Source organism: Ranitomeya variabilis, chromosome 6, assembly GCF_051348905.1.
Source record: "Ranitomeya variabilis isolate aRanVar5 chromosome 6, aRanVar5.hap1, whole genome shotgun sequence".
NCBI classification, from domain to species: domain Eukaryota; kingdom Metazoa; phylum Chordata; class Amphibia; order Anura; family Dendrobatidae; genus Ranitomeya; species Ranitomeya variabilis.
This window is the reverse complement of record NC_135237.1, coordinates 570,893,770-570,917,495: the sequence shown is the minus strand read 5'-3', so window position 1 is coordinate 570,917,495 and position 23,726 is coordinate 570,893,770. Positions and strand designations below refer to the sequence as shown.

Genomic DNA, 23,726 nt, shown 5'->3' with positions numbered 1-23,726 from the left:
CCAGAGGTGGTGACGTCACCGCTCACCTGTCGCCGGCCTGTGGTTACTGCAGGAGACTGGACAGAGAAGCCATCAGTGTGGTATTCCCAGCACAAACACTGGCGCATGAATAGGAAACGTGTCAAGGACACCAAAAGTTTGGGCCACGCACGACCAACGATCTGCTAGTTGTACTCCTGGATGTGGTGGGGTCAGGGGTCCCGTTTCTCCACATTAAGGTTGTTCCCCAGAGCAGATCTGTTATGAATGTCGTTTCTGCGAACGCCCCCATAACTCTTGTGGTGAACCTGTCTCTCCACCAATGTTGTCCCCGTTCTCTAAAGGTGCGAGCGCTGCCTGAACCTCCCAGCTCTGGTTCTTCTAAATGACCGACCAAGGATGGAGAAGGATAATGAGATGACTAAAGCATTATTAAACCTCACCATGGAGATCATCTACCTGCTGACCGGAGAGGTGAACTTCTCTTTTTTTTCCCACATTTCTTTATTATTTAACAAGCCAGAAATATAAAATTGAAAATGTATGGAAGGAACTAATCCGAGCAATCCAGGGTCCAATGTAATGACCTTCCCAATAAAGGAAAAAGTGAAGATCGGTCAGTGCCCGACATGGCTGACGGCCAGACTGAGCGTCACAGGAGAACGTCTATTACTGATCGTTCTCTGCACATTTTCTCCTGTCTGCCGGCTGATGGTCAGATATGTAGCCCATTGGCGGTCGTCTAACGCCGCAGATCGTACAGGGTAAAACCACTTTTACAACCGCCAGAAAGTCGTCAGGTTCCAGGCTCTACTGTTCTTCACGGAAGCGGGACAAGTTGTTTAGTCACTGATGACAGGATAGTAAAGGCTGCTTATAAATAAGGAGATTGGGTCTGTAGGGGATCAGTGAGAGTGAAGCCTCCATGCACATTAATGTCGGATTCATGATGGTCCCGCTGACCCCTCTCTCCCGACTACTCGGGAACGCTCGGCCACGTGCTCCTGTGTTGTCCATGAGAGAGCCAATATCAGACCAGACCTCTCTCGCCTTATCTCTTGGAGAACCAGAAGATCCTTCTGTCTGCCAACATCATCTGTCAGGGGAGAGTCGGAGGCTCCAGTACATGTCAGCCGATCCCACCATGTTCAGCAGGTTTGGGGGGCTTTAAGGTTATCGGTGTTATTTTCCTTTACCCATGATCACCCAAGAGAATGAGGCTGTGCCCTCAAGGATGGAAACCCTACATATATAAAAAGATGGAGATGCTGTCCTTGGAAGAGAGACTTGCAGGCATAAATATCAGTAATTAGCACTTTCCAGACCTAGGTTGTAGATTAATGAGTGGAGTTTGGGTGGAAGGAGGTAGAATATTATCCTCTGGAAAGGACAATGTGACATTTCTCTCCTCACACAGGATTATACAATGGTGAAGAAGTCCACAGGTGACTGTGTGACTCCCGTCAGCCTTGAGTCAGGAGGGCGGAGCCTCATCACAGATCCTCCCCCTCACTCGCGGATACATGAGAGGAGGAATAAGAAGATCCTAGAACTGACCAACAAGATGATTGAGCTGCTGACCGGAGAGGTGACTGCTGGGAAATTATACAAGGCCGGCACTGGAGGATTCTGGGTAATGACTGTATCATTGTCTGTCAGGTTCCTGTAAGGTGTCAGGACGTCGCCGTCTATTTCTCCATGGAGGAGTGGGAGTATCTAGAAGGACACAAGGATCTGTATGAGGACGTCAAGATGGACGACGACCAGCCCCGCACATCACCAGGTAAGGAGAGACGTATATATGAGCCTTCTATGGGCGCAGGCTGGCACAGACATCACATGCACTAGAAGCTACCCAATCACGTTGGGGGGTTATATATACACTGCTCGAAAAAATAAAGGGAACACTAAAACACCACATCCTAGATATCTCTGAATGAAATATTCCAGTTGCAAATTTATTCATTGCATAGTGGAATGTGTTCAGAACAATAAAACATAACAATGATCAATGTAAATCAAAATGAATATCCAATGGAGGCCTGGATTTAGAATGATTCTCAAAATCAAAGTGGATAATTAAGTTACAGGCTGATCTAACTTCAGTGGAAATGTGTTGTGAATTTGGATTCTGGGCTCCCCCGGTGGCCGCTTGTGGAATTGGACTTGTCATCCTCTTTCCTGTTTCACCTGGTTCCATCAGTAGTGGGTGTCGCTATTTAAGTTCATTTCTCTGGTGGTTTCTTGCCGGTCAACAATGTTATCTGATGCCTCTCAGTGCTTGTTCCTGCTTCTAGACTACTACTAGATAAGTTGGACTTTTGTCCATGTTTTGTTTTGCCTATTTGTTCCAGTTCACAGCTGAAGTTTTGTTACTGTGTCTGGAAAGCTCTCGTTGATCAGGGATTGCTACTCTGGCGTTATGAGTTAATGCCAGAGTTTAAGGTAATCTCTGGATGGTGTTTTGTTAGTGTTTTTCTGCTGACCATGAAAGTATACTATCTGTCTTCTGCTATCTAGTAAGCGGACCTCAAATTTGCTAAGACTATTTTCCTGCTGCGTTTGTTGTTTCATCTGAACTCACCGTCATTATATGTGGGGGGCTACTGTCTTCTTTGGAATATTTCTCTAGAGGTGAGCCAGGTCTTATATTTCCCTCTGCTAGCTATTTAGGTCTTAGGCCAGAGCTGGGCATCTAGCGATAAATAGGAAATGCTACCTGGCTATTTCTAGTTGCGCGGCAGGCTTAGTTCATGGTCAGTATAGTTCCATCTTCCGAGAGCTTGTCTCTCTATAGGCTTGCTATGATCTCTGCCTGCAGAGATCATGACAGAAATGCCTCAAGACAAGGAAATGATGCTCAGTAGTGTGTGTGGCCTCCACGTGCCTGTATGACCTCCCTACAATGCCTGGGCATGCTCTTGATGAGGCGGCAGATGGTCTCCTGAGGAATCTCCTCCCAGACCTGGACTAAAGCACCAGCCAACTCCTGGACAATCTGTGGTGCAACGTGACGTTGGTGGATGGTGCGAGACATGATGTCCCAGACGTGTTCTATCGGATTCAGGTCTGAGGAACGGGCGGGCCAGTCCATAGCTTAAATGCCTTCATCTTGCAGGAACTGCTGACACACTCCAGCCACATGAGGTCTGGCATTGTCCTGCATTAGGAGGAACCCAGGGCCAACCGCACCAGCATATGGTCTCACAAGGGGTCTGAGGATCTCATCTCGGTACCTAATGGCAGTCCGGCTACCTCTGGCGAGCACATCGGGGGCTGTGCGGTCCTCCAAAGAAATGCCACCCCACACCATTTCTGACCCACTGCCAAACCGGGCATGCTGAAGGATGTTGCAGGCAGCAGATCGTTCTCAGTGGCATCTCCAGACTCTGTCACATGTGCTCAGCGTGAACCTTTCATCTGTGAAGAGCACAGGGTGCCAGTGGCAAATTTTCCAATCCTAGTGTTCTGTGGCAAATGCCAAGCGTCCTGCACAGTGTTGGGCTGTGAGCACAACCCCCATCTGTGGACGTCGGGCCCTCAGACCATCCTCATGGAGTCGGTTTCTAACCGTTTGTGCAGACACATGCACATTTGAGGCCTACTGGAGGTCATTTTGCAGGGATCTGGCAGTGCTCCTCCTGTTCCTCCTTGCACAAAGGCAGAGGTAGCGGTCCTGCTGCTGGGTTGTTGCCCTCCAACGGCCCCCTCCACATCTCCTGGTGTACTGGCCTGTCTCCTGGTAGCGCCTCCAGCCTCTGGACACTACGCTGACAGACACAGCAAACCTTGCCACAGCTCGCATTGATGTGCCATCCTGGATGAGCTGCACTACCTGAGCCACTTGTGTGGGTTGTAGAGTCCGTCTCATGCTATCACGAGTGTGAAAACACAACCAACATTCAAAAGTGACCAAAACATCAGCCAGAAAGCATTGGTACTGAGATGTGGTCTGTGGTTCCCACCTGCAGAACCACTCCTTTATTGAGGGTGTCTTGATAATTGCCAATAATTTCCATCTGTTGTTTATTCCATTTGCACAACAGCATGTGATATTGATTGTCAATCAGTGTTGCTTCCTAAGTGGACAGTCTGATTTCACAGAAGTTTGAGTTACTTGGAGTTAGATTCTGTTGTTTAAGTGTTCCCTTTATTTTTTTGAGCAGTGTACATTTCTTGGTGTTGGGAGTAGTTTTTCCCTGTAATATCTCAACGTCTAGTCACCTCATTTGCCCAGTGAGCTGTTTGGCAGATAGAGACCAAGGCTAAGAACTAAGGGAATAAGATTATTTCTGAGACCCAGATCAGACCTGTACGATGTGAACTAGGTCTCATTGTCAGGTGTGTATCCTTCATCTTTCCTAAACTCGTGGAAGCGAGGCACCATGTATGAGCGAGTCTGGTGAACAACTGCAGCAGATCCAAGTCTATTTGATTCGAAGTGAATGATATCTTTCCCAACCCCGGAGCATAATAAATGTAGACAACCCCCTCCCCCCGCACCAAAATAACCCTATACTGATCTGTTCTGCCGTGCAGCCTCGCTCTGCTCCAGTCGTCCTCCCTTGTCCGGTCGCTGGTGTGGTCTCTTGTCCTGTATCTTCGGCACCAGCTAGGCCTTTTGACATGGTGACGTTGTGGGGCGTAGTCTGTGCCACAGGCAGAAGATGCCTATGAAAAGATCACAATGGTGACTGCAGCGAAGCGGAGCTGCACGGTAGGACAGGTTAGGACTGGGATCTTGAGTAGATCTTGTGTGATCCGGCAGTTTGTACTTTACTAGCTCGCAGAACGACGGTAACGTCACACATTTATACATTAGGTGTCAGCGTGTGTGCGGATGTCCCTACTCTTATCTCCATGCCAGCCAACCGGCGGTGATTAATAGCCTGTCTGGACTGACGGACGGTGACTTCCATGCGCACAGAATGATGGTTACATGATCGTCCTGTGCGGATATAATGTTATGTTCTCGCCAGCACTTCTCCTGTTTATATAGTTATCTCACTCTGCGATTGAGCGTTTTGCTTTGGTGATTGGCCTCTCCTAAGAATTCTGTGAGATCATCAGCCCCGAGGATGGGAAAGCCCAGGTCATCTTTATAATAAAACAAGTAAACCCAGAACAGGAGGTGATGAGAGAAGTGTCTGATACATACAGTAGACGGATCTCCATGGACTCCACCACTGAGTGTCTGTGTGTCCCCCAGATGGATCCCGGAGGAGAAGCCCCCCAGAGAGATGTCCCCGTCCTCAGTGTCCCCCGGACCGTGCAGAGGAGAGTCCTCAGGTAGATGGGGCTGAGCCCTCACTGAAATGCAGATGCGAAGAGATGGATGTACACTTCATTTACCAATCTTTTTTTTTTCCTCTGTTTAGAGTGAAAATCTGATGTCTATTAAGGTTGAAGTTATAGATGAAGAAGAGTCGGAGGACGGTCAGCCGCGTAAGACTCATTGTTTGTGAAGTAAAAGCCTGGTGTGAGCTTCATCTATGTACAACTCCCATCATCCTATCATCACATGCAAACGATGGACTTTATGTGTCTCCTACAGATGAAAGAAGCCCCCCAGAGAGATGTCCCCGTCCTCTGTATTCCCCGGACCGCCCAGAGGACAATCCAGAAAATCATCAGGTAGGTGAAGCTGAGCTCGGTACCAGCCCTACAAAGGAGTCGTAGGTTTGTGATGTTCTCTTATGCTGATGTTAGACTTTTCTATCACATGGCGTCTCAGGGAGAAGATTTGACGATTATTAAAGTGGAGTTAGAGGAAGATGATGAGATGATCAGGGGCGATCCACTGTGTATGAAACAGCCGGAAGACGAAGGTCACGGAAAAAGTAGCGCAGGTATGAGATGATGACATTAGAAAGTGACTTCAGGGTTTGTCCAATTTTAGCAGATCCAAAAGTAGATTCACAGGAAATAGCTGGGATCCATCAGCCACCTATGATGATGGGATGTTGGGGTGCCGAGTGACTCTCATGGCAGCTGGGGCCAAAAGAAAGTCACAAGCGAGGATATAAACAAACACTACAATGTCCATGTATTGTACAGCGATCAAGTGATTGCAGACTCCCAGGGAGACAAAGGAAAAACCTAGACTCACCATTGTAAATCGTACGTCTCTTCGCATTCTATAAATTACCAAAAAGTCCCCAATATAAACCTGTAAGTATTACAATGTTTGTAAAAGTCTGAACTTTTTAGATATCTTTTTGTGCTACATAGTAACCGACGTAAAAAAAAATGAAAAACTATAAGTAGTTTTCGGATACCCCAGCTCTCACGCTATTTCACGGGTACACCTCTGGGTATAGCTGTATCGTTCCCTCCATGCCACTGCTGCCTCTGAGCATTACAGGAGCACAATGGCCTTCATGTGCACGGCAGACCTAACCTGCTCCTCTTCTACCTCTGTATTAAATACTGCACTCGTTTCTAGCCTTAAAGTGCCAAACAAAGCTTTAAAGTGCCTCTGTCAGCTGGATTGTGCACAGTAACTACAGACAGTGTCAGGTCGGCGCCGTTATACTGATTACACTGATACCTGTGATCAGGATTGTGCTCAGTGACTACAGACAGTGTCAGGTCGGTGCCGTTATACTGATTACACTGATACCTGTGATCAGGATTGTGCTCAGTGACTACAGACAGTGTCAGGTCGGTGCCGTTATACTGATAACACTGATACCTGTGATCAGGATTGTGCTCAGTGACTACAGTGTCAGGTCGGTGCCGATATACTGATTACACTGATACCTGTGATCAGGATTGTGCTCAGTGACTACAGACAGTGTCAGGTCGGCGCCGTTATACTGATTACACTGATACCTGTGATCAGGATTGTGCTCAGTGACTACAGACAGTGTCAGGTCGGTGCCGTTATACTGATTACACTGATACCTGTGATCAGGATTGTGCTCAGTGACTACAGACAGTGTCAGGTCGGCGCCGTTATACTGATTACACTGATACCTGTGATCAGGATTGTGCTCAGTGACTACAGACAGTGTCAGGTCGGTGCTGTTATACTGATTACACTGATACCTGTGATCAGGATTGTGCTCAGTGACTACAGACAGTGTCAGGTCAGTGCCGTTATACTGATTACACTGATACCTGTGATCAGGATTGTGCTCAGTGACTACAGACAGTGTCAGGTCGGCGCCGTTATACTGATTACACTGATACCTGTGATCAGGATTGTGCTCAGTGACTACAGACAGTGTCAGGTCGGTGCCGTTATACTGATTACACTGATACCTGTGATCAGGATTGTGCTCAGTGACTACAGAGTGTCAGGTCGGTGCCGTTATGCTGATTACACTGATACCTGTGATCAGGATTGTGCTCAGTGACTACAGACAGTGTCAGGTCGGTGCCGTTATACTGATTACACTGATACCTGTGATCAGGATTGTGCTCAGTGACTACAGACAGTGTCAGGTCGGCGCCGTTATACTGATTACACTGATACCTGTGATCAGGATTGTGCTCAGTGACTACAGACAGTGTCAGGTCAGCGCCGTTATACTGATTACACTGATACCTGTGATCAGGATTGTGCTCAGTGACTACAGACAGTGTCAGGTCGGTGCCGATATACTGATTACACTGATACCTGTGATCAGGATTGTGCTCAGTGACTACAGACAGTGTCAGGTCGGTGCCGTTATACTGATTACACTGATACCTGTGATCAGGATTGTGCTCAGTGACTACAGACAGTGTCAGGTCGGTGCCGATATACTGATTACACTGATACCTGTGATCAGGATTGTGCTCAGTGACTACAGACAGTGTCAGGTCGGCGCTGTTATACTGATTACACTGATACCTGTGATCAGGATTGTGCTCAGTGACTACAGTGTCAGGTCGGTGCCGATATACTGATTACACTGATACCTGTGATCAGGATTGTGCTCAGTGACTACAGACAGTGTCAGGTCGGCGCCGTTATACTGATTACACTGATACCTGTGATCAGGATTGTGCCCAGTGACTACAGGCAGTGTCAGGTCAGTGCTGTTATACTGATTACACTGATACCTGTGATCAGGATTGTGCTCAGTGACTACAGACAGTGTCAGGTCGGCGCCGTTATACTGATTACACTGATACCTGTGATCAGGATTGTGCCCAGTGACTACAGACAGTGTCAGGTCAGTGCTGTTATACTGATTACACTGATACCTGTGATCAGGATTGTGCTCAGTGACTACAGACAGTGTCAGGTCGGTGCCGTTATACTGATTACACTGATACCTGTGATCAGGATTGTGCTCAGTGACTACAGTGGTCAGGTCGGTGCCGTTATACTGATTACACTGATACCGGTGATCAGGATTGTGCTCAATGACTACAGACAGTGTCAGGTCGGTGCCGTTATACTGATTACACTGATACCGGTGATCAGGATTGTGCTCAGTGACTACAGACAGTGTCAGGTCGGTGCCGTTATACTGATTACACTGATACCTGTGATCAGGATTGTGCTCAGTGACTACAGACAGTGTCAGGTCGGTGCCGTTATACTGATTACACTGATACCTGTGATCAGGATTGTGCCCAGTGACTACAGGCAGTGTCAGGTCAGTGCTGTTATACTGATTACGCTGATACCTGTGATCAGGATTGTGCTCAGTGACTACAGACAGTGTCAGGTCAGCGCTGTTATACTGATTACACTGATACCTGTGATCAGGATTGTGCTCAGTGACTACAGACAGTGTCAGGTCGGTGCCGTTATACTGATTACACTGATACCTGTGATCAGGATTGTGCTCAGTGACTACAGTGGTCAGGTCGGTGCCGTTATACTGATTACACTGATACCGGTGATCAGGATTGTGCTCAATGACTACAGACAGTGTCAGGTCGGTGCCGTTATACTGATTACACTGATACCGGTGATCAGGATTGTGCTCAGTGACTACAGACAGTGTCAGGTCGGTGCCGTTATACTGATTACACTGATACCTGTGATCAGGATTGTGCTCAGTGACTACAGACAGTGTCAGGTCGGTGCCGTTATACTGATTACACTGATACCTGTGATCAGGATTGTGCCCAGTGACTACAGGCAGTGTCAGGTCAGTGCTGTTATACTGATTACGCTGATACCTGTGATCAGGATTGTGCTCAGTGACTACAGACAGTGTCAGGTCAGCGCTGTTATACTGATTACACTGATACCTGGTGATGCAATCCGTCTTGTGGTTGTTGTTTAAGGTCAGTTTTAGCATTTAGTGAACATGGTTAGAAAAAAAACAACTGTCGGATTGCACTTTTTTTTGTAATTTCACCACACTTATACTGACAGAAAAATAAAAAAGTTATGGCTCTGGATAGAAGAGGAGCAAAAAATAAAAATGCAAAACCAAAAATACCTCAGGTCATTAAGGGGTTAAAATTGATGTATTTAATTTTCTTTCTGAATAACATCAAGCACATTTATTATTAGGACAGTAAACATGTGATTATGCTGCAGCGCAGGAGCCACGGCCGGAACATGCCTGTAGCAGGTTTTTTTTTCTTCAGTATGTACAGGTATTCATTATGTAAACTAGGGGGCAGTCAGTGACCTGTCAGCAGTCTGCATTAGGAATAGCTAATCAGAGCACCACATGAAGACCCGCCCACTGCTCCGCCCCAGAGCACGAGCATATCATAAACACAAAGCTGAAAATAAAGATTACACAACAACCACAAGACGGATTTCATCACCAGGTGTCTGTGTAATCAGTATAACAGCACCGACCTGACACTGTCTGTAGTCACTGAGCACAATCCTGATCACAGGTATCAGTGTAATCAGTATAACGGCATTGACCTGACACTGCCTGCAGTCACTGAGCACAATCCTGATCACAGGTATCAGTGTAATCAGTATAACAGCACTGACCTGACAGTGTCTGTAGTCACTGAGCACAATCCTGATCACAGGTATCAGTGTAATCAGTATAACGGCACCGACCTGACACTGTCTGTAGTCACTGAGTACAATCCTGATCACAAGTATCAGTGTAATCAGTATAACGGCACCGACCTGACACTGCCTGTAGTCACTGAGCACAATCCTGATCACAGGTATCGGTGTAATCAGTATAACGGCACCGACCTGACACTGTCTGTAGTCACTGAGCACAATCCTGATCACAGGTATCAGTGTAATCAGTATAACGGCACCGACCTGACACTGTAGTCACTGAGCACAATCCTGATCACAGGAATCAGTGTAATCAGTATAACGGCACCGTCCTGACACTGTCTGTAGTCACTGAGCACAATCCTGATCACAGGTATCAGTGTAATCAGTATAACAGCACCAACCTGACACTGCCTGTAGTCACTGAGCACAATCCTGATCACAGGTATCAGTGTAATCAGTATAACAGCACCGACCTGACACTGTCTGTAGTCACTGAGCACAATCCTGATCACAGGAATCAGTGTAATCAGTATAACGGCACCGTCCTGACACTGTAGTCACTGAGCACAATCCTGATCACAGGAATCAGTGTAATCAGTATAACGGCACCGTCCTGACACTGTCTGTAGTCACTGAGCACAATCCTGATCACAGGTATCAGTGTAATCAGTATAACGGCACCGACCTGACACTCTCTGTAGTCACTGGGCACAATCCTGATCACAGGTATCAGTGTAATCAGTATAACAGCGCCGACCTGACACTGTCTGTAGTTACTGGGCACAATCCTGATCACAGATATCAGTGTAATCAGTATAACAGCACCGACCTGACACTGTCTGTAGTCACTGAGCACAATCCTGATCACAGGTATTAGTGTAATCAGTATAACGGCACCGACCTGACACTGTCTGTAGTTACTGGGCACAATCCTGATCACAGATATCAGTGTAATCAGTATAACAGCACCGACCTGACACTGTCTGTAGTCACTGGGCACAATCCTGATCACAGGTATCAGTGTAATCAGTATAACGGCACCGACCTGACACTGCCTGTAGTCACTGAGCACAATCCTGATCACAGGTATCAGTGTAATCAGTATAACGGCACCGACCTGACACTGTCTGTAGTCACTGAGCACAATCCTGATCACAGGTATCAGTGTAATCAGTATAACGGCACCGACCTGACACTGTCTGTAGTCACTGAGCACAATCCTGATCACAGGTATCAGTGTAATCAGTATAACGGCACCGACCTGACACTGTCTGTAGTCACTGAGCACAATCCTGATCACAGGTATCAGTGTAATCAGTATAACTGCACTGACCTGACACTGTCTGTAGTCACTGAGCACAATCCTGATCACAGGTATCAGTGTAATCAGTATAACGGCACCGACCTGACACTGTCTGTAGTCACTGAGCACAATCCCGATCACAGGTATCAGTGTAATCAGTATAACGGCACCGACCTGACACTGTCTGTAGTTACTGTGCACAATCCTGATCACAGGTATCAGTGTAATCAGTATAACGGCACCGACCTGACACTGTCTGTAGTTATTGGGCACAATCCTGATCACAGATATCAGTGTAATCAGTATAACAGCGCTGACCTGACACTGTCTGTAGTCACTGAGCACAATCCTGATCACAGATATCAGTGTAATCAGTATAACAGCACCGACCTGACACTGTCTGTAGTTACTGGGCACAATCCTGATCACAGGTATCAGTGTAATCAGTATAACGGGACCGTCCTGACACTGTCTGTAGTCACTGAGCACAATCCTGATCACAGGTATAGGTGTAATCATTATAACGGCACCGACCTGACACTGTCTGTAGTCACTGAGCACAATCCTGATCACAGGTATCCATGTAATCAGTATAACGGCACCGACCTGGCACTGTCTGTAGTTACTGAGCACAATCCTGATCACAGGTATCAGTGTAATCAGTATAACGGCACCGACCTGACACTGTCTGTAGTCACTGAGCACAATCCTGATCACAGGTATCAGTGTAATCAGTATAACGGCGCTGACCTGACACCGTCTGTAGTTACTGGGCACAATCCTGATCACAGGTATCAGTGTAATCAGTATAACGGCACCAACCTGACTCTGTCTGTAGTCACTGAGCACAATCCTGATCACAGGTATCAGTGTAATCAGTATAACGGCACCAACCTGACACTGTCTGTAGTCACTGAGCACAATCCTGATCACAGGTATCAGTGTAATCAGTATAACGGCACCAACCTGACACTGTCTGTAGTCACTGAGCACAATCCTGATCACAGGTATCAGTGTAATCAGTATAACGGCACCGACCTGGCACTGTCTGTAGTTACTGAGCACAATCCTGATCACAGGTATCAGTGTAATCAGTATAACGGCACCGACCTGGCACTGTCTGTAGTTACTGAGCACAATCCTGATCACAGGTATCAGTGTAATCAGTATAACGGCACCGACCTGACACTGTCTGTAGTCACTGAGCACAATCCTGATCACAGGTATCAGTGTAATCAGTATAACGGCACCGACCTGACACTGTCTGTAGTCACTGAGCACAATCCTGATCACAGGTATCAGTGTAATCAGTATAACGGCACCGACCTGACACTGTCTGTAGTTACTGAGCACAATCCTGATCACAGGTATCAGTGTAATCAGTATAACGGCACCGACCTGGCACTGTCTGTAGTTACTGAGCACAATCCTGATCACAGGTATCAGTGTAATCAGTATAACGGCACCGACCTGACACTGTCTGTAGTTACTGAGCACAATCCTGCTGACAGGTTCCCTTTAAGGCGCTGCAGATTTTGGGGGGGTTTATTTGGAAGGACTTTTTTTTTTCTACTTTTGGATCCGCTTTGGTCTTTGGCACCAGAACTGCAGGTATATTTCCAGTCTATTAGAAAGTTACACATTTGTCAATTTTATGTTTTTGTTTTGTTTGTTTTTTAAATCACAATATGCATTTTTTTTAACCTTTACAGAATATCCAAGCAAAATAAATGAGGAAAACGTCATGTTATCGCTAAATTACAAAGTAGACAATGTTATACATCGGTCCTCAGGGGAAAAGCTCAATACCCTTACTCTACATCCAGAACTCCACAGTACATATCCATCATATAATCCTCCTAATTATGAAGCACCTTCTCCGGACCAATCACAGGTTGTTAACCTTACTGGACAAAAAGAGGGTAGACTGTTTCAATTTGGAAATCGGTTTACAAGGAGCTTCGATCATTGCACACAGAGAGCAATTTACAGAGGGGTGAAACCAAACTCTTATTCAGATCTTGGTAAATGTTTTAATTATGAATCTGACCCTAATCAACATGAGAGAATTCCCACAGGAGAGAAGCTGTACTCATGTGCAGAATGTCGGAAATGCTTTATAAACAAATCACATCTGGTTGCACATGAGAGAATTCACACAGGAGAGAAGCCGTATTCATGTTTAATGTGTGATAAACATTTCATTAATAAATCACATCTGATTAGACATGACAGAATTCATACAGGGGAGAGACCATATTCATGTTCCGAATGTGGAAAGTGCTTTACTGATCGATCAAGTCTTGTCCTTCATGAAAGAGTTCACACTGGAGAGAAGCCGTATTCTTGTTCAGAATGTGGTAGGTGTTTCTCAAAAAAATCAAACCTTGTAAAACATTATAGAATTCACACAGGAGAGAAGCCATATACATGTTCAGAATGTGGGAAATGTTTTACAAATAAATCAGATCTAATTAAACATCAGAGAATTCACACAGGAGAGAAACCGTATTCATGTTCAATATGTGGGAAATGTTTTACAGATAAATCTGGTCATGTTAAACATGAAAGAAGTCACACATTAGAGAAACCATTTTGATTGTCTATATGTGAAAAATGTCTTACCAATAAATTACATTTCAGAGAATTCCCTTGGTAAAGATACCATATTCTTGTCTGGAATCTGGGAATGTTATTGAAGAAAAAAAAAAGATTTTAAATCACATCAGATTATTGACAGAGTGTAATGAGTGTTTATTTTTCTTATGGAATTAGCCTTGATCTGCCAAGCACCCAAATTCAATTTACCTGAGGTCAGCTGTGACCAGGAAAATTACTGCAGATATATGGTACAAAAGAAGAGCCTGGGTTACTTTCAACGCAGCGAGGGTGAATTTACACCATGAGCCTTATTCTTTTTACAGAATTCATAAATCCATCCACACTGCAGAAGAATCCAGTGTGACATAGTGGAAACGTAAAGGCATCACATGTAAACTTATAATTTGTGAACGTATAGTACTGTTCAAATGTGGAAAATGCTGTAAAGGAAGAATACTTTTAGTAATACAGGTGTTAAAAATAAATGTATTAATTAACAAATGCGAAGTGACTGAATAAAAGTAAAATGTAAATCCAGTCAGTATCTGATGACCACCATCTCCTCTATCATGAGTATCTGGTGACTAATGACACTGATGATGGAGACAATGGGCTGTCACCAGAAACTGATGATGAAGTCAATAGGTGGTCACTAGGGTTGAGCGACCTTGACTTTTTTAGGGTCGAGTCATGTTTCGCGAAACCCGACTGTTGGAAAAGTCGAGTCGGGCGAAATCGGCCGATTACTGCGCAAAGTCGAGGATCGGCCAGAACACGAAACCCTATGCACCTCAATGGGGATTTTTTTTTTCTTTTTTTTCTCTCTCTCTCTCTCTCTCTCTCTCCGTCCCAGCACAGAAAATTTCGTATTGCACATTCCAAATCCCTACTGCGCACAAGCGATAACATGACGATAGGCGTTCACTCCCCTAAGACCTATGTCATCACTCTGCCCACGCTCATTGATTGGCTGAAAATATGGCGCTAAACGCGTCATACGAAACGCGACTTTTGCGCCAAGATCGCGTACCGCATGGCTGACCCCGCACAGGGATCGGGTCGGGTTTCATGAGACGCCGACTTTGCCAAAAGTCGGCGACTTATGAAAATGAACGACCCATTTCGCTCAACCCTAGTGGTCACCAGACACTGATGATGAAGTCAACAGGTGGTCAACAGATACTGATGATGGAGGCAAATGGCTGCCACCAGATACTGATGATGGAGCCAACGGGCACTCACTAGATACTGATGATGGAGGCGACATGCAGTCACCTGACACTGATGATGGAGGCGACGTGTGGTCACTAGATACTGATGATGGAGGCAACGTGTGGTCACCAGATAAGTAAGAGTCCGCCTGGCTCTAGTCCGGCTCTCGGGGTCCTGTATATCTGTTTTGTGAATATTTTGTCAAATCCCAGATGAACCATTTTCTTCTGTTTCACCTTTCTCGGGTACCTGGCAGCTAAGTCTAAAACGACATTCAGCTGGAATTTCTGATATGACTTCATTCACACTTGCATATTTGAGTCACTCCGTGGCATCAGGATTTGTGAACTATGACTCTAAGCAGTGTTCTCTCTAAGCTGAGCCATCTGGAAAGGAAAACCGCTCGATGATTAGATTGGCTCAATTCCTAATACATGTTGGCAGAGCCTGGTCTTCATTACCAGATCATTTGCAGGATACAAAACCTAGAGATCAGTGACTGGGAGAACGAAAACATGGAAGATTGGCAAATCTTGTTCCACTCTTGGCTTTGGGTTAAATGTCTGTTACGGTCCCATTCTTAATATGGTTTGTCAAATCCAAGCCGCAGAAACAACGCCATTCAGACGTACCGAACAAATTTTAGTTTCAGAAATGTCTTCTTAAAATTTCCTGTCTGTAAATATACAGTGCCTTGAAAAAATATTCATACCCCGTGACCTTTGATGTTTTGTCACGTTACTTAAATTGATTTTATTAGGGTTTTGTGATTTCCCAACACTAAGTAGCAAGTATTTGCAAAGTGTAAAGGAAATGATAATTTTTTTAAACATTTTACAAAATATAATCTGAAAATTGTGCAGTGCATTTGTATTCAGCTCCCTGTAGTCTGATCCCACTAAATAAAATCTGAGTGACCAATCGCCTCCAGAAGTCACATCATTACAGTGCCTTGCAGTATTCGGCCCCCTGGAACTTTTCAACCTTTTCCCACATATCGTGCTCCAAACATAAAGAAACCAAATGTAAATTTTTGGTGAATAATCAACAACAAGTGGAACACAATTGTGAAGTTGAACGAAATTTATTGGTTATTTTACATTTTTGTGGAAATTCAAAAACTGAAAAGTGGGGCGTACAATATTATTCGGCCCCTGTAACTTAATACTTTGTTGCGCCACCTTCTGCTGCGATTACAAGTCGCTGGGGGAATGTCTCTATCAGCCTGTGAGGCGGGTGGGCGTGTCCATGAAGGACATGTGACCTAGCAGAAGGACTGGGCGTGTCACTGAAGCTTGACAGAGATGGAGAGGAAACAACAAACCCGAGGAGCCTGCAGCAGCTGTCACAGAGTCCGGGTCGCCGCTGTAAAGTGTTGATGTGCAGCCAGTGTGCTGCTTACACCTGATATACACACACACACACACTTTGTGCGCACAGGACCTGTGATGAGGTCACAAGAGGGGAGGAGTCAGGGGTCACATGATCAGTGGCCTCAGTGTATGCAGGACTCTGCTGTGCTGGTTGTCATGGTGCTGAATGAGGGGAAGTTTATGTGTGGGGTCAGGAGGGGTTTACAGTGTGGATGTAGCAGAGCTGTGTGTGTACAAGGTGTACAGAGCGGAGCCGTGTATGTGTGTAGTGGAGCAATGTGTACGGAGCGGAGTCAGGTGTGTACGAGGTGTACGGAGCAGATCCGCGGGTGTACAGAGCGGAGCCGCGTGTGTATGGGGTGTACGGAACGGAGCCACGTGTGTACGGAGCGGAGTCAGGTGTGTACGAGGTGTACAGAGCAGATCCGCGGGTGTACGGAGCGGAGCAGCGTGTGTACAAGGTGTACGGAGCAGAGCCGTGTGTGTACTGGATTCACGGAGCGAAGCCGCGTGTGTACGGGCTGTAAATTTCCGGGTCGGGAAGAATGGTACACGGCTGTGGGCAGAGCCCAGCATGTGCACTGTGGGGGAGTATTGGGTGAACTCGCCAGCGTCAGAATGTGCAGTGCGCATGCTCCGGAGCCGACCAGTACACCCAATACACCCCCACACTGCACAGGTCCGGAAATGACGCACTGCAGCGTCATACCAGGAAGAAACAGCACACAGATTTCAATGCCGGGAGTGCGAATTAGAGCGAGGGAGGACATGAACGCCCAGAGTCTGCACGCCCAAGAAGACATCTACTCACTTTGTAGCTACGCCACTGCCCCCCAGTATAATGTCCCCACACATTGCATGATGGTCTGCCAGTATTATATGTAGTATGATGCCCCCCAATCAGTGTGGGGCCAGCACAGCCCTAGAATAAGTATCATGACCCCCATAGCCCCCATTAAATAAGACAGCCCCCACAACTGCTGCCATATTAAACAAATAAGCACTGCTCCCCTCGCCTGTCCCTGCAGCGCTGCTCCCCTCGCCTGTCCCTGCAGCGCTGCTCCCCTCACCTGTCCCTGCAGCGCTGCTCACCTGTCCCTGCAGCGCTGCTCCCCTCACCTGTCCCTGCAGCGCTGCTCCCCTCACCTGTCCCTGCAGCGCTGCTCCCCTCACCTGTCCCTGCAGCGCTGCTCCCCTCGCCTGTCCCTAATAAGACATTTTCCAGATTCAGATTTGTGACTCCAAATAGTCACTAAATCAGTATATATACCTCCACATAATGAGCTAATAAAAAAAACGGAGAAGAACTGGGAGTTTTTATATAAAAAGTACCAAAAGCTTTATTATAGACCAATAACAAACAATTAAAAACACAAACACAGTGATGAAAGTGTTAGTAAATAAAGACACCGGATAAAGGTGGCCCTCAGTACAATATCACATACCTAATTACCACAGGACCAGTGTAAGCTGAATCCAGTTAGGACAAAACCCTCCTAAAAGTGAACCACATGCTCACCACCCTCATTAGCATAAAACAGGGTCATCGTGGCAACAGCCATCAATTATAGTAACCCACGGTGTGCGCATTCCACATACCTCCAATAATTATACGCGGTACCGCCATAAGGGCTGTCCCACACGTCCAGATAATTCCGGTACCGGAAAAAATCGGTAACGGAGTTATCCGTGTCCGTGTGCCCGTGAGCTCACGTAGGCCATACGTGCGGCACACGTGTGCCGAGTGGGTACCACACGGAGCGTGTGGTACCCACGCGTGTAGTACACTGCATCGTGCTGAAGCCGCGATTCATATCTTCTGTGCAGCAGTGTTTGCTGCATAGAAGATATGAATAATAGTGTTTAAAAGAAAGATCTATCTGTCCCCCGCCCCCCCACCCCCTGTGCGCCCCCCCACCCCCTGTGCGCCCCCCCATTTACAGTCATGAATAGGCGGCTCCACCCCTATGGGAGGTGGAGCCACATATTCATGACTCTAATCGGCGGCCCCACGTGACCGCATACAGTAGAAGGGGCGGCAAGCACAGAACACTGCGAGGGAGGCGGGTGAGTATTTTCAGAACAGCGGGGGGCGCACAGGGGGTGGGAGGGCGGCGGACACATAGATCTTTCTTTTAAACACTATTATTCATATCTTCTATGCAGCAAACGCTGCTGCAGAGAAGATATGAATGGTGGCTTCATCACCATGTGGGGGGGACAGCGCTTACTGTAGCGCTGTCTCCTGCACGCACACGGACTGCACACGGAGAAGGTCCGTGTGCGGTCCGTGTTTTACACGGACCCATTGACTTTAATGGGTCCGTGTAATACGTGCGCTCCCACGAACACTGACATGTCTCCGTGTTTGGCACACGGAGACACGGTCCGCAAAAAATCAATGACATCTGCACAGATGCATTGATTTTTATGGGTCTACGTGTGTCAGTGTCTCCGGTACGTGAGGAAACTGTCACCTCACGTACCGGAGCCACTGACGTGTAAAACCGGCCTAACATGCACCCAGCCTGGTAGATCTGAAGATGCGTACAAATGTCTCACCTAGAACTGAGGAGCCTGCACGTGCGGTACCTTTTATAATTATTGGTGATATGTGGAATGCGCACACCCGTGGGTTACTATAATTGATGGCTGTTGCCACGATGACCCTGTTTTATGCTAATGAGGGTGGTGTGCATGTGGTTCACTTTTAGGAGGGTTTTGTCCTAACTGGATTCAGCTTATACTGGTACTGTTGTAATTAGGTATGTGATATCGTACTGAGGGCCACCTTTATCTATCCAATCTATATATTGGGCAGCACGGTGTCTCAATACATACTAGAGTGATAACTACTGAGCCTCCATGCTGCCCAATACATACTACAGTGTTAACTACTGAGCCACTGTGCTGCCCAATACATACTACAGTGCTAACCACTGAGCCACCATAATGTCCAACACATACTACAGTGCTAACCACTGAGACACCATGCTGCCCAATACATACTACCGTGCTAACCACTGAGCCACTGTGCTGTCCAATACATACTAGAGTGCTAACCACTGAGCCTCCATGCTGCCCAATACATACTACAGTGCTAACCACTGAGCCACCGTGCTGTCCAATACATACTAGAGTGCTAACCACTGAGCTTCCATGCTGCTCAATACATACTACAGTGCTAACCACTGAGTCACCGTGCTGCCCAAACACATACTACCGTGCTAACCACTGAATCACCATGCTGCCCAATACATACTACAGTGCTAACCACTGATCCACCGTGCTGCCCAATACATACTACCGTGCTAACCACTGAGCCACCGTGCTGTCCAATACATACTAGAGTGCTAACCACTGAGCTTGCATGCTGCTCAATACATACTACAGTGCTAACCACTGAGTCACCGTGCTGCCCAAACACATACTACAGTGCTAACCACTGAGACACCATGCTGCCCAATACATACTACTGTGCTAACCACTGAGTCACCGTGCTGCCCAAACACATACTACAGTGCTAACCACTGAGACACCGTGCTGCCCAATACATACTAAAGTGCTAACCACTGAGCCACCGTGCTGCCCAATACATACTACAGTGCTAACCACTGAGCCACCGTGCTGCCCAATACATACTACAGTGCTAACCACTGAGCCACCGTGCTGCCCAATACATACTACAGTGTTAACCACTGAGTCACCGTGCTGCCCAATACATACTCCAGTGCTAACCACTGATCCACCGTGCTGCCCAATACATACTCCAGTGCTAACCACTGATCCACCGTGCTGCCCAATACATACTACAGTGCTAACCACTGATCCACCGTGCTGCCCAATACATACTACAGTGTTAACCACTGAGCCATACATACATGCCCAATACATAGTCCAAACAGACTAATCCACCTGTCCCCCTGCTATTCCCCGGCCTCTCCCCTCTGTCAATCCCTTCACTGGCTCCCCATTGCCCAGAGACTCCAGTACAAAACCCTAACCATGACATACAAAGCCATCCACAACCTGTGTCCTCCACACATCTGTGACCTCGTCTCCCGGTACTTTCCTGCACGCAACCTCCGATCCTCACAAGATCTCCTTCTCTACTCCCCTCTTATCTCCTCTTCCCACAATCGTATACAAGATTTCTCTCGCGTATCACCCCTACTCTGGAACTCTTCTCTACCACAACACATCAGACTCTCGCCTACCATCGAAACCTTCAAAAAGAACCTGAAGACCCACCTCTTCCGACAAGCCTACAACCTGCAGTAACCACCGATCCACCAAACCGCTGCACGACCAGCTCTATCCTCACCTACTGTATTCTCACCCATCCCTTGTAGATTGTGAGCCCTCGCGGGCAGGGTCCTCTCTCCTCCTGTACCAGTTATGACTTGTATTGTTTAAGATTATTGTACTTGTGTTTATTATGTATACCGCTCCTCACATGTAAAGCGCCATGGAATAAATGGCGCTATAATAATAAATAATAATATAGCAAAGGTGGACCGCAGGTGAAGTAACCCCGGATTTTGTACACCGGTGAAGAGGTGGTAAGTATGCGGACCTTTCTGTGCGTTATTGCACTGTCTGCAGTACATGGAAATGTACCGGTTTTTAGGCATTGTAAAAATCGTTGTCTTTTGATAGATTTATTGGGTCCAATGTCGGCCCTAACTATGGTGTCTCTTAGGTTCGGGGCCTGCCTAAAACATGGTAAAAAAGGTTCAGTGAATTCCGGGATTTCAGGGTATGCTGAGTGGAGAAGTGGCCAGTACTTCCGGAGGGTTTTATGGATCAAATAGGCAAACGGACGGTAGGAATGAACAAAGGCAATGCTGTCAGTTTTTTTGCGTCCCGCGATGGGATGTGTTGGTTTGGACCTGTTGAGAATAGACTGGGGAGAGCCCCTCTCTCTACATTTAGGCTCCATTTCCTGGACTCTGACCTCCCGGGTATTGTCATCGGAAACAATGTGATTCACACGCTGAAATTGTGACTTGGGAATAGAAGATTTCATTGGGACTGGGTGAAAGCTGCTAAAGAGTAATAGACTATTGTGGTCCGTAATTTTAGTATACAAGTCTGTGGAGAGTGTTTCATCCAAGTTTTTGATGACCATGGTGTCCAAAAAATTAATTCTGGATTTATTGTGGGAGATAGTAAAACTCAATCCCGGCCATGATTGGTCTAACAGGTTCTAGACCAGAGGTGTCAAACTGCATTCCTCGAGGGCCGCCAACAGGTCATGTTTTCAGGATTTCCTTAGCATTCCACAAGGTGCTGGAATCATTCTGTGCAGGTGATTAAATTATCACCTGTGCAATACAAGGAAATCCTGAAAACATGACCTGTTGGCGGCCCTCGAGGAATGCAGTTTGACACCTCTGGTCTAGACAATCATTGGGGATTTAGACAGTAGTGTTGATGAGATGTAGACATTTCTTCTCTTCTCAATAACGTCATAATATGGAAACGTTATATAGATATAGACATATATAGATGACATATTTTGCATATGGGGGCTCGTTTCAGTCCTTATCTGCTTTCCACAACGTCTTAAACCAATCATGGCCGGGATTGAGGTCATTGATGACCTATTGAAGCGCAATGTAAGCGTGAAACGATCGTCGTCTGTATTTGCTCCACTGTTTTATCTGCCTGCTGTTGGTATGATGATGCCACAATAAAGGATTTTGTTGCACGGGACGGTATGTGCCAATTATTTTCTATGGACATACAGATTCTCTTTCTTTGGAAGTGGCACCCGTAGTCCCTGGTGTGTGTGCAGCTTCACCAACCCGAGGTCGTACAGCCGTGCCCTCATCCTGCTTCTATGGTATGTGATTTGTATCAGTGTACAGGACAGTCACCATGCCGGTATCCGTGCGCCCTTCACCACCACTATCCAGGACTTACGCATACGTCGGGACCCTTAATCATTTGCCTCCATTTACAGGCCCCATCATCTCCACTGCTTACTCCATGCCGGGAAGTCACTTGCTATGTGCTGATATTGACTATATGTTATACCGCGTTTCCACATGCTCCACCTTCAACTATGTGGTCTCTCATTATAGAGCTAGTGATCTACTACCGAACCTATTGGTCCACTGGATCCAATAGAACCACTGTAATCGGGTATGTGTGAGCACACATTGTTACCACCATTCGCTCTCTGGCCTCAGCACTTTGGCCCGGGCCTTGCTCTCATCTTCTCTGCAGCTGAGATTATGTCTTTGGTCCAAGCGCCTGTGGTATTGGCCTCTGTCACCGGTTCTGACTGCTCCTCTACCTGACCATGGCTTTCTCCACCTATTGTATATACATTGTTATTTATTTTATTATTTGTTTCTCGATTTTGTCATCTTTTTGTAGTAACGGAGGAAGGTCTGATGTAAGACTCCAATGGACAACATTAAATTACCGCTTGATCACTTAAGTTGAGCTCTGAGTTTCTTACTATATACTAACGGTGTGGGAGCCTACTCTTAAGGCCATGTGCACACGTTGCAGATTTGCCTGTGGAATTTTCTGTGCAGATTCACAGTCGTGCGCGGCTTGCTGTTCAAGTCTCTCAGGTGACAGACGGACGTTCTCCACTGCTGAGCTCCGCCCCCTCATGTGACTGATCAGGTGACGGTGACATCATCACAGGTCCTGCAGCTCCTCAGATGCTGGCAGAGCAGGTCCTGGTCCAGGTACTGTGTGCGGCGGTCACTGTGCTGTTCTCTCTGTTATCAGCCATTACACAGAGGACACATATTAGAGAGGAGCGACTCTCCTGAATTCGATCGCACCCTACTTGATCAATTCAGGTGGAGAATTCGATTTGCATCGAATAAATATGACGTGAATTGAATCAGTTGAGAATGGGTTAAAAGAAAACAACCTTCCGCCCCTCTCCCCGGCCCTCCGCGTTTCTGCCGCCCCACTCCCCGGCCCTCCGTGTTCCTGCCGCCCCACTCCCCGGCCCTCCGTGTTCCTGCCGCCCCACTCCCCGGCCCTCTGTGTTCCTGCCACCCCACTCCCCGGCCCTCCGTGTTCCTGCCGCCCCTCTCCCCGGCCCTCCGTGTTCCTGCCGCCCCACTCCCCGGCCCTCCGTGTTCCTGCCGCCCCTCTCCCCGGCCCTCCGTGTTCCTGCCGCCCCACTCCCCGGCCCTCCGTGTTCCTGCCGCCCCTCTCCCTGGCCCTCCGTGTTCCTGCCGCCCCACTCCCCGGCCCTCCGTGTTCCTGCCGCCCCACTCCCCGGCCCTCTGTGTTCCTGCCACCCCACTCCCCGGCCCTCCGTGTTCCTGCCGCCCCTCTCCCCGGC

The 23,726-nt window shown here is 47.1% G+C and overlaps 1 protein-coding gene across 1 annotated transcript in view; it reads left to right on the top strand.

The window, feature by feature from the left end:
* The window catches only part of LOC143783339 (uncharacterized), a 38,765-nt gene that overhangs the window by 6,612 nt on the left and 8,427 nt on the right, over window positions 1-23,726 (top strand). Inside the window, exons 2-9 of the mRNA XM_077271742.1 lie at window positions 324-453; window positions 1,397-1,567; window positions 1,639-1,762; window positions 5,189-5,268; window positions 5,358-5,424; window positions 5,534-5,613; window positions 5,714-5,828; window positions 12,929-13,813. Coding sequence (XP_077127857.1) covers window positions 379-453; window positions 1,397-1,567; window positions 1,639-1,762; window positions 5,189-5,268; window positions 5,358-5,424; window positions 5,534-5,613; window positions 5,714-5,828; window positions 12,929-13,813 — 1,597 coding nt within the window. The 5' untranslated portion in view covers window positions 324-378. The remainder of the gene's footprint in view (window positions 1-323; window positions 454-1,396; window positions 1,568-1,638; window positions 1,763-5,188; window positions 5,269-5,357; window positions 5,425-5,533; window positions 5,614-5,713; window positions 5,829-12,928; window positions 13,814-23,726) is intronic.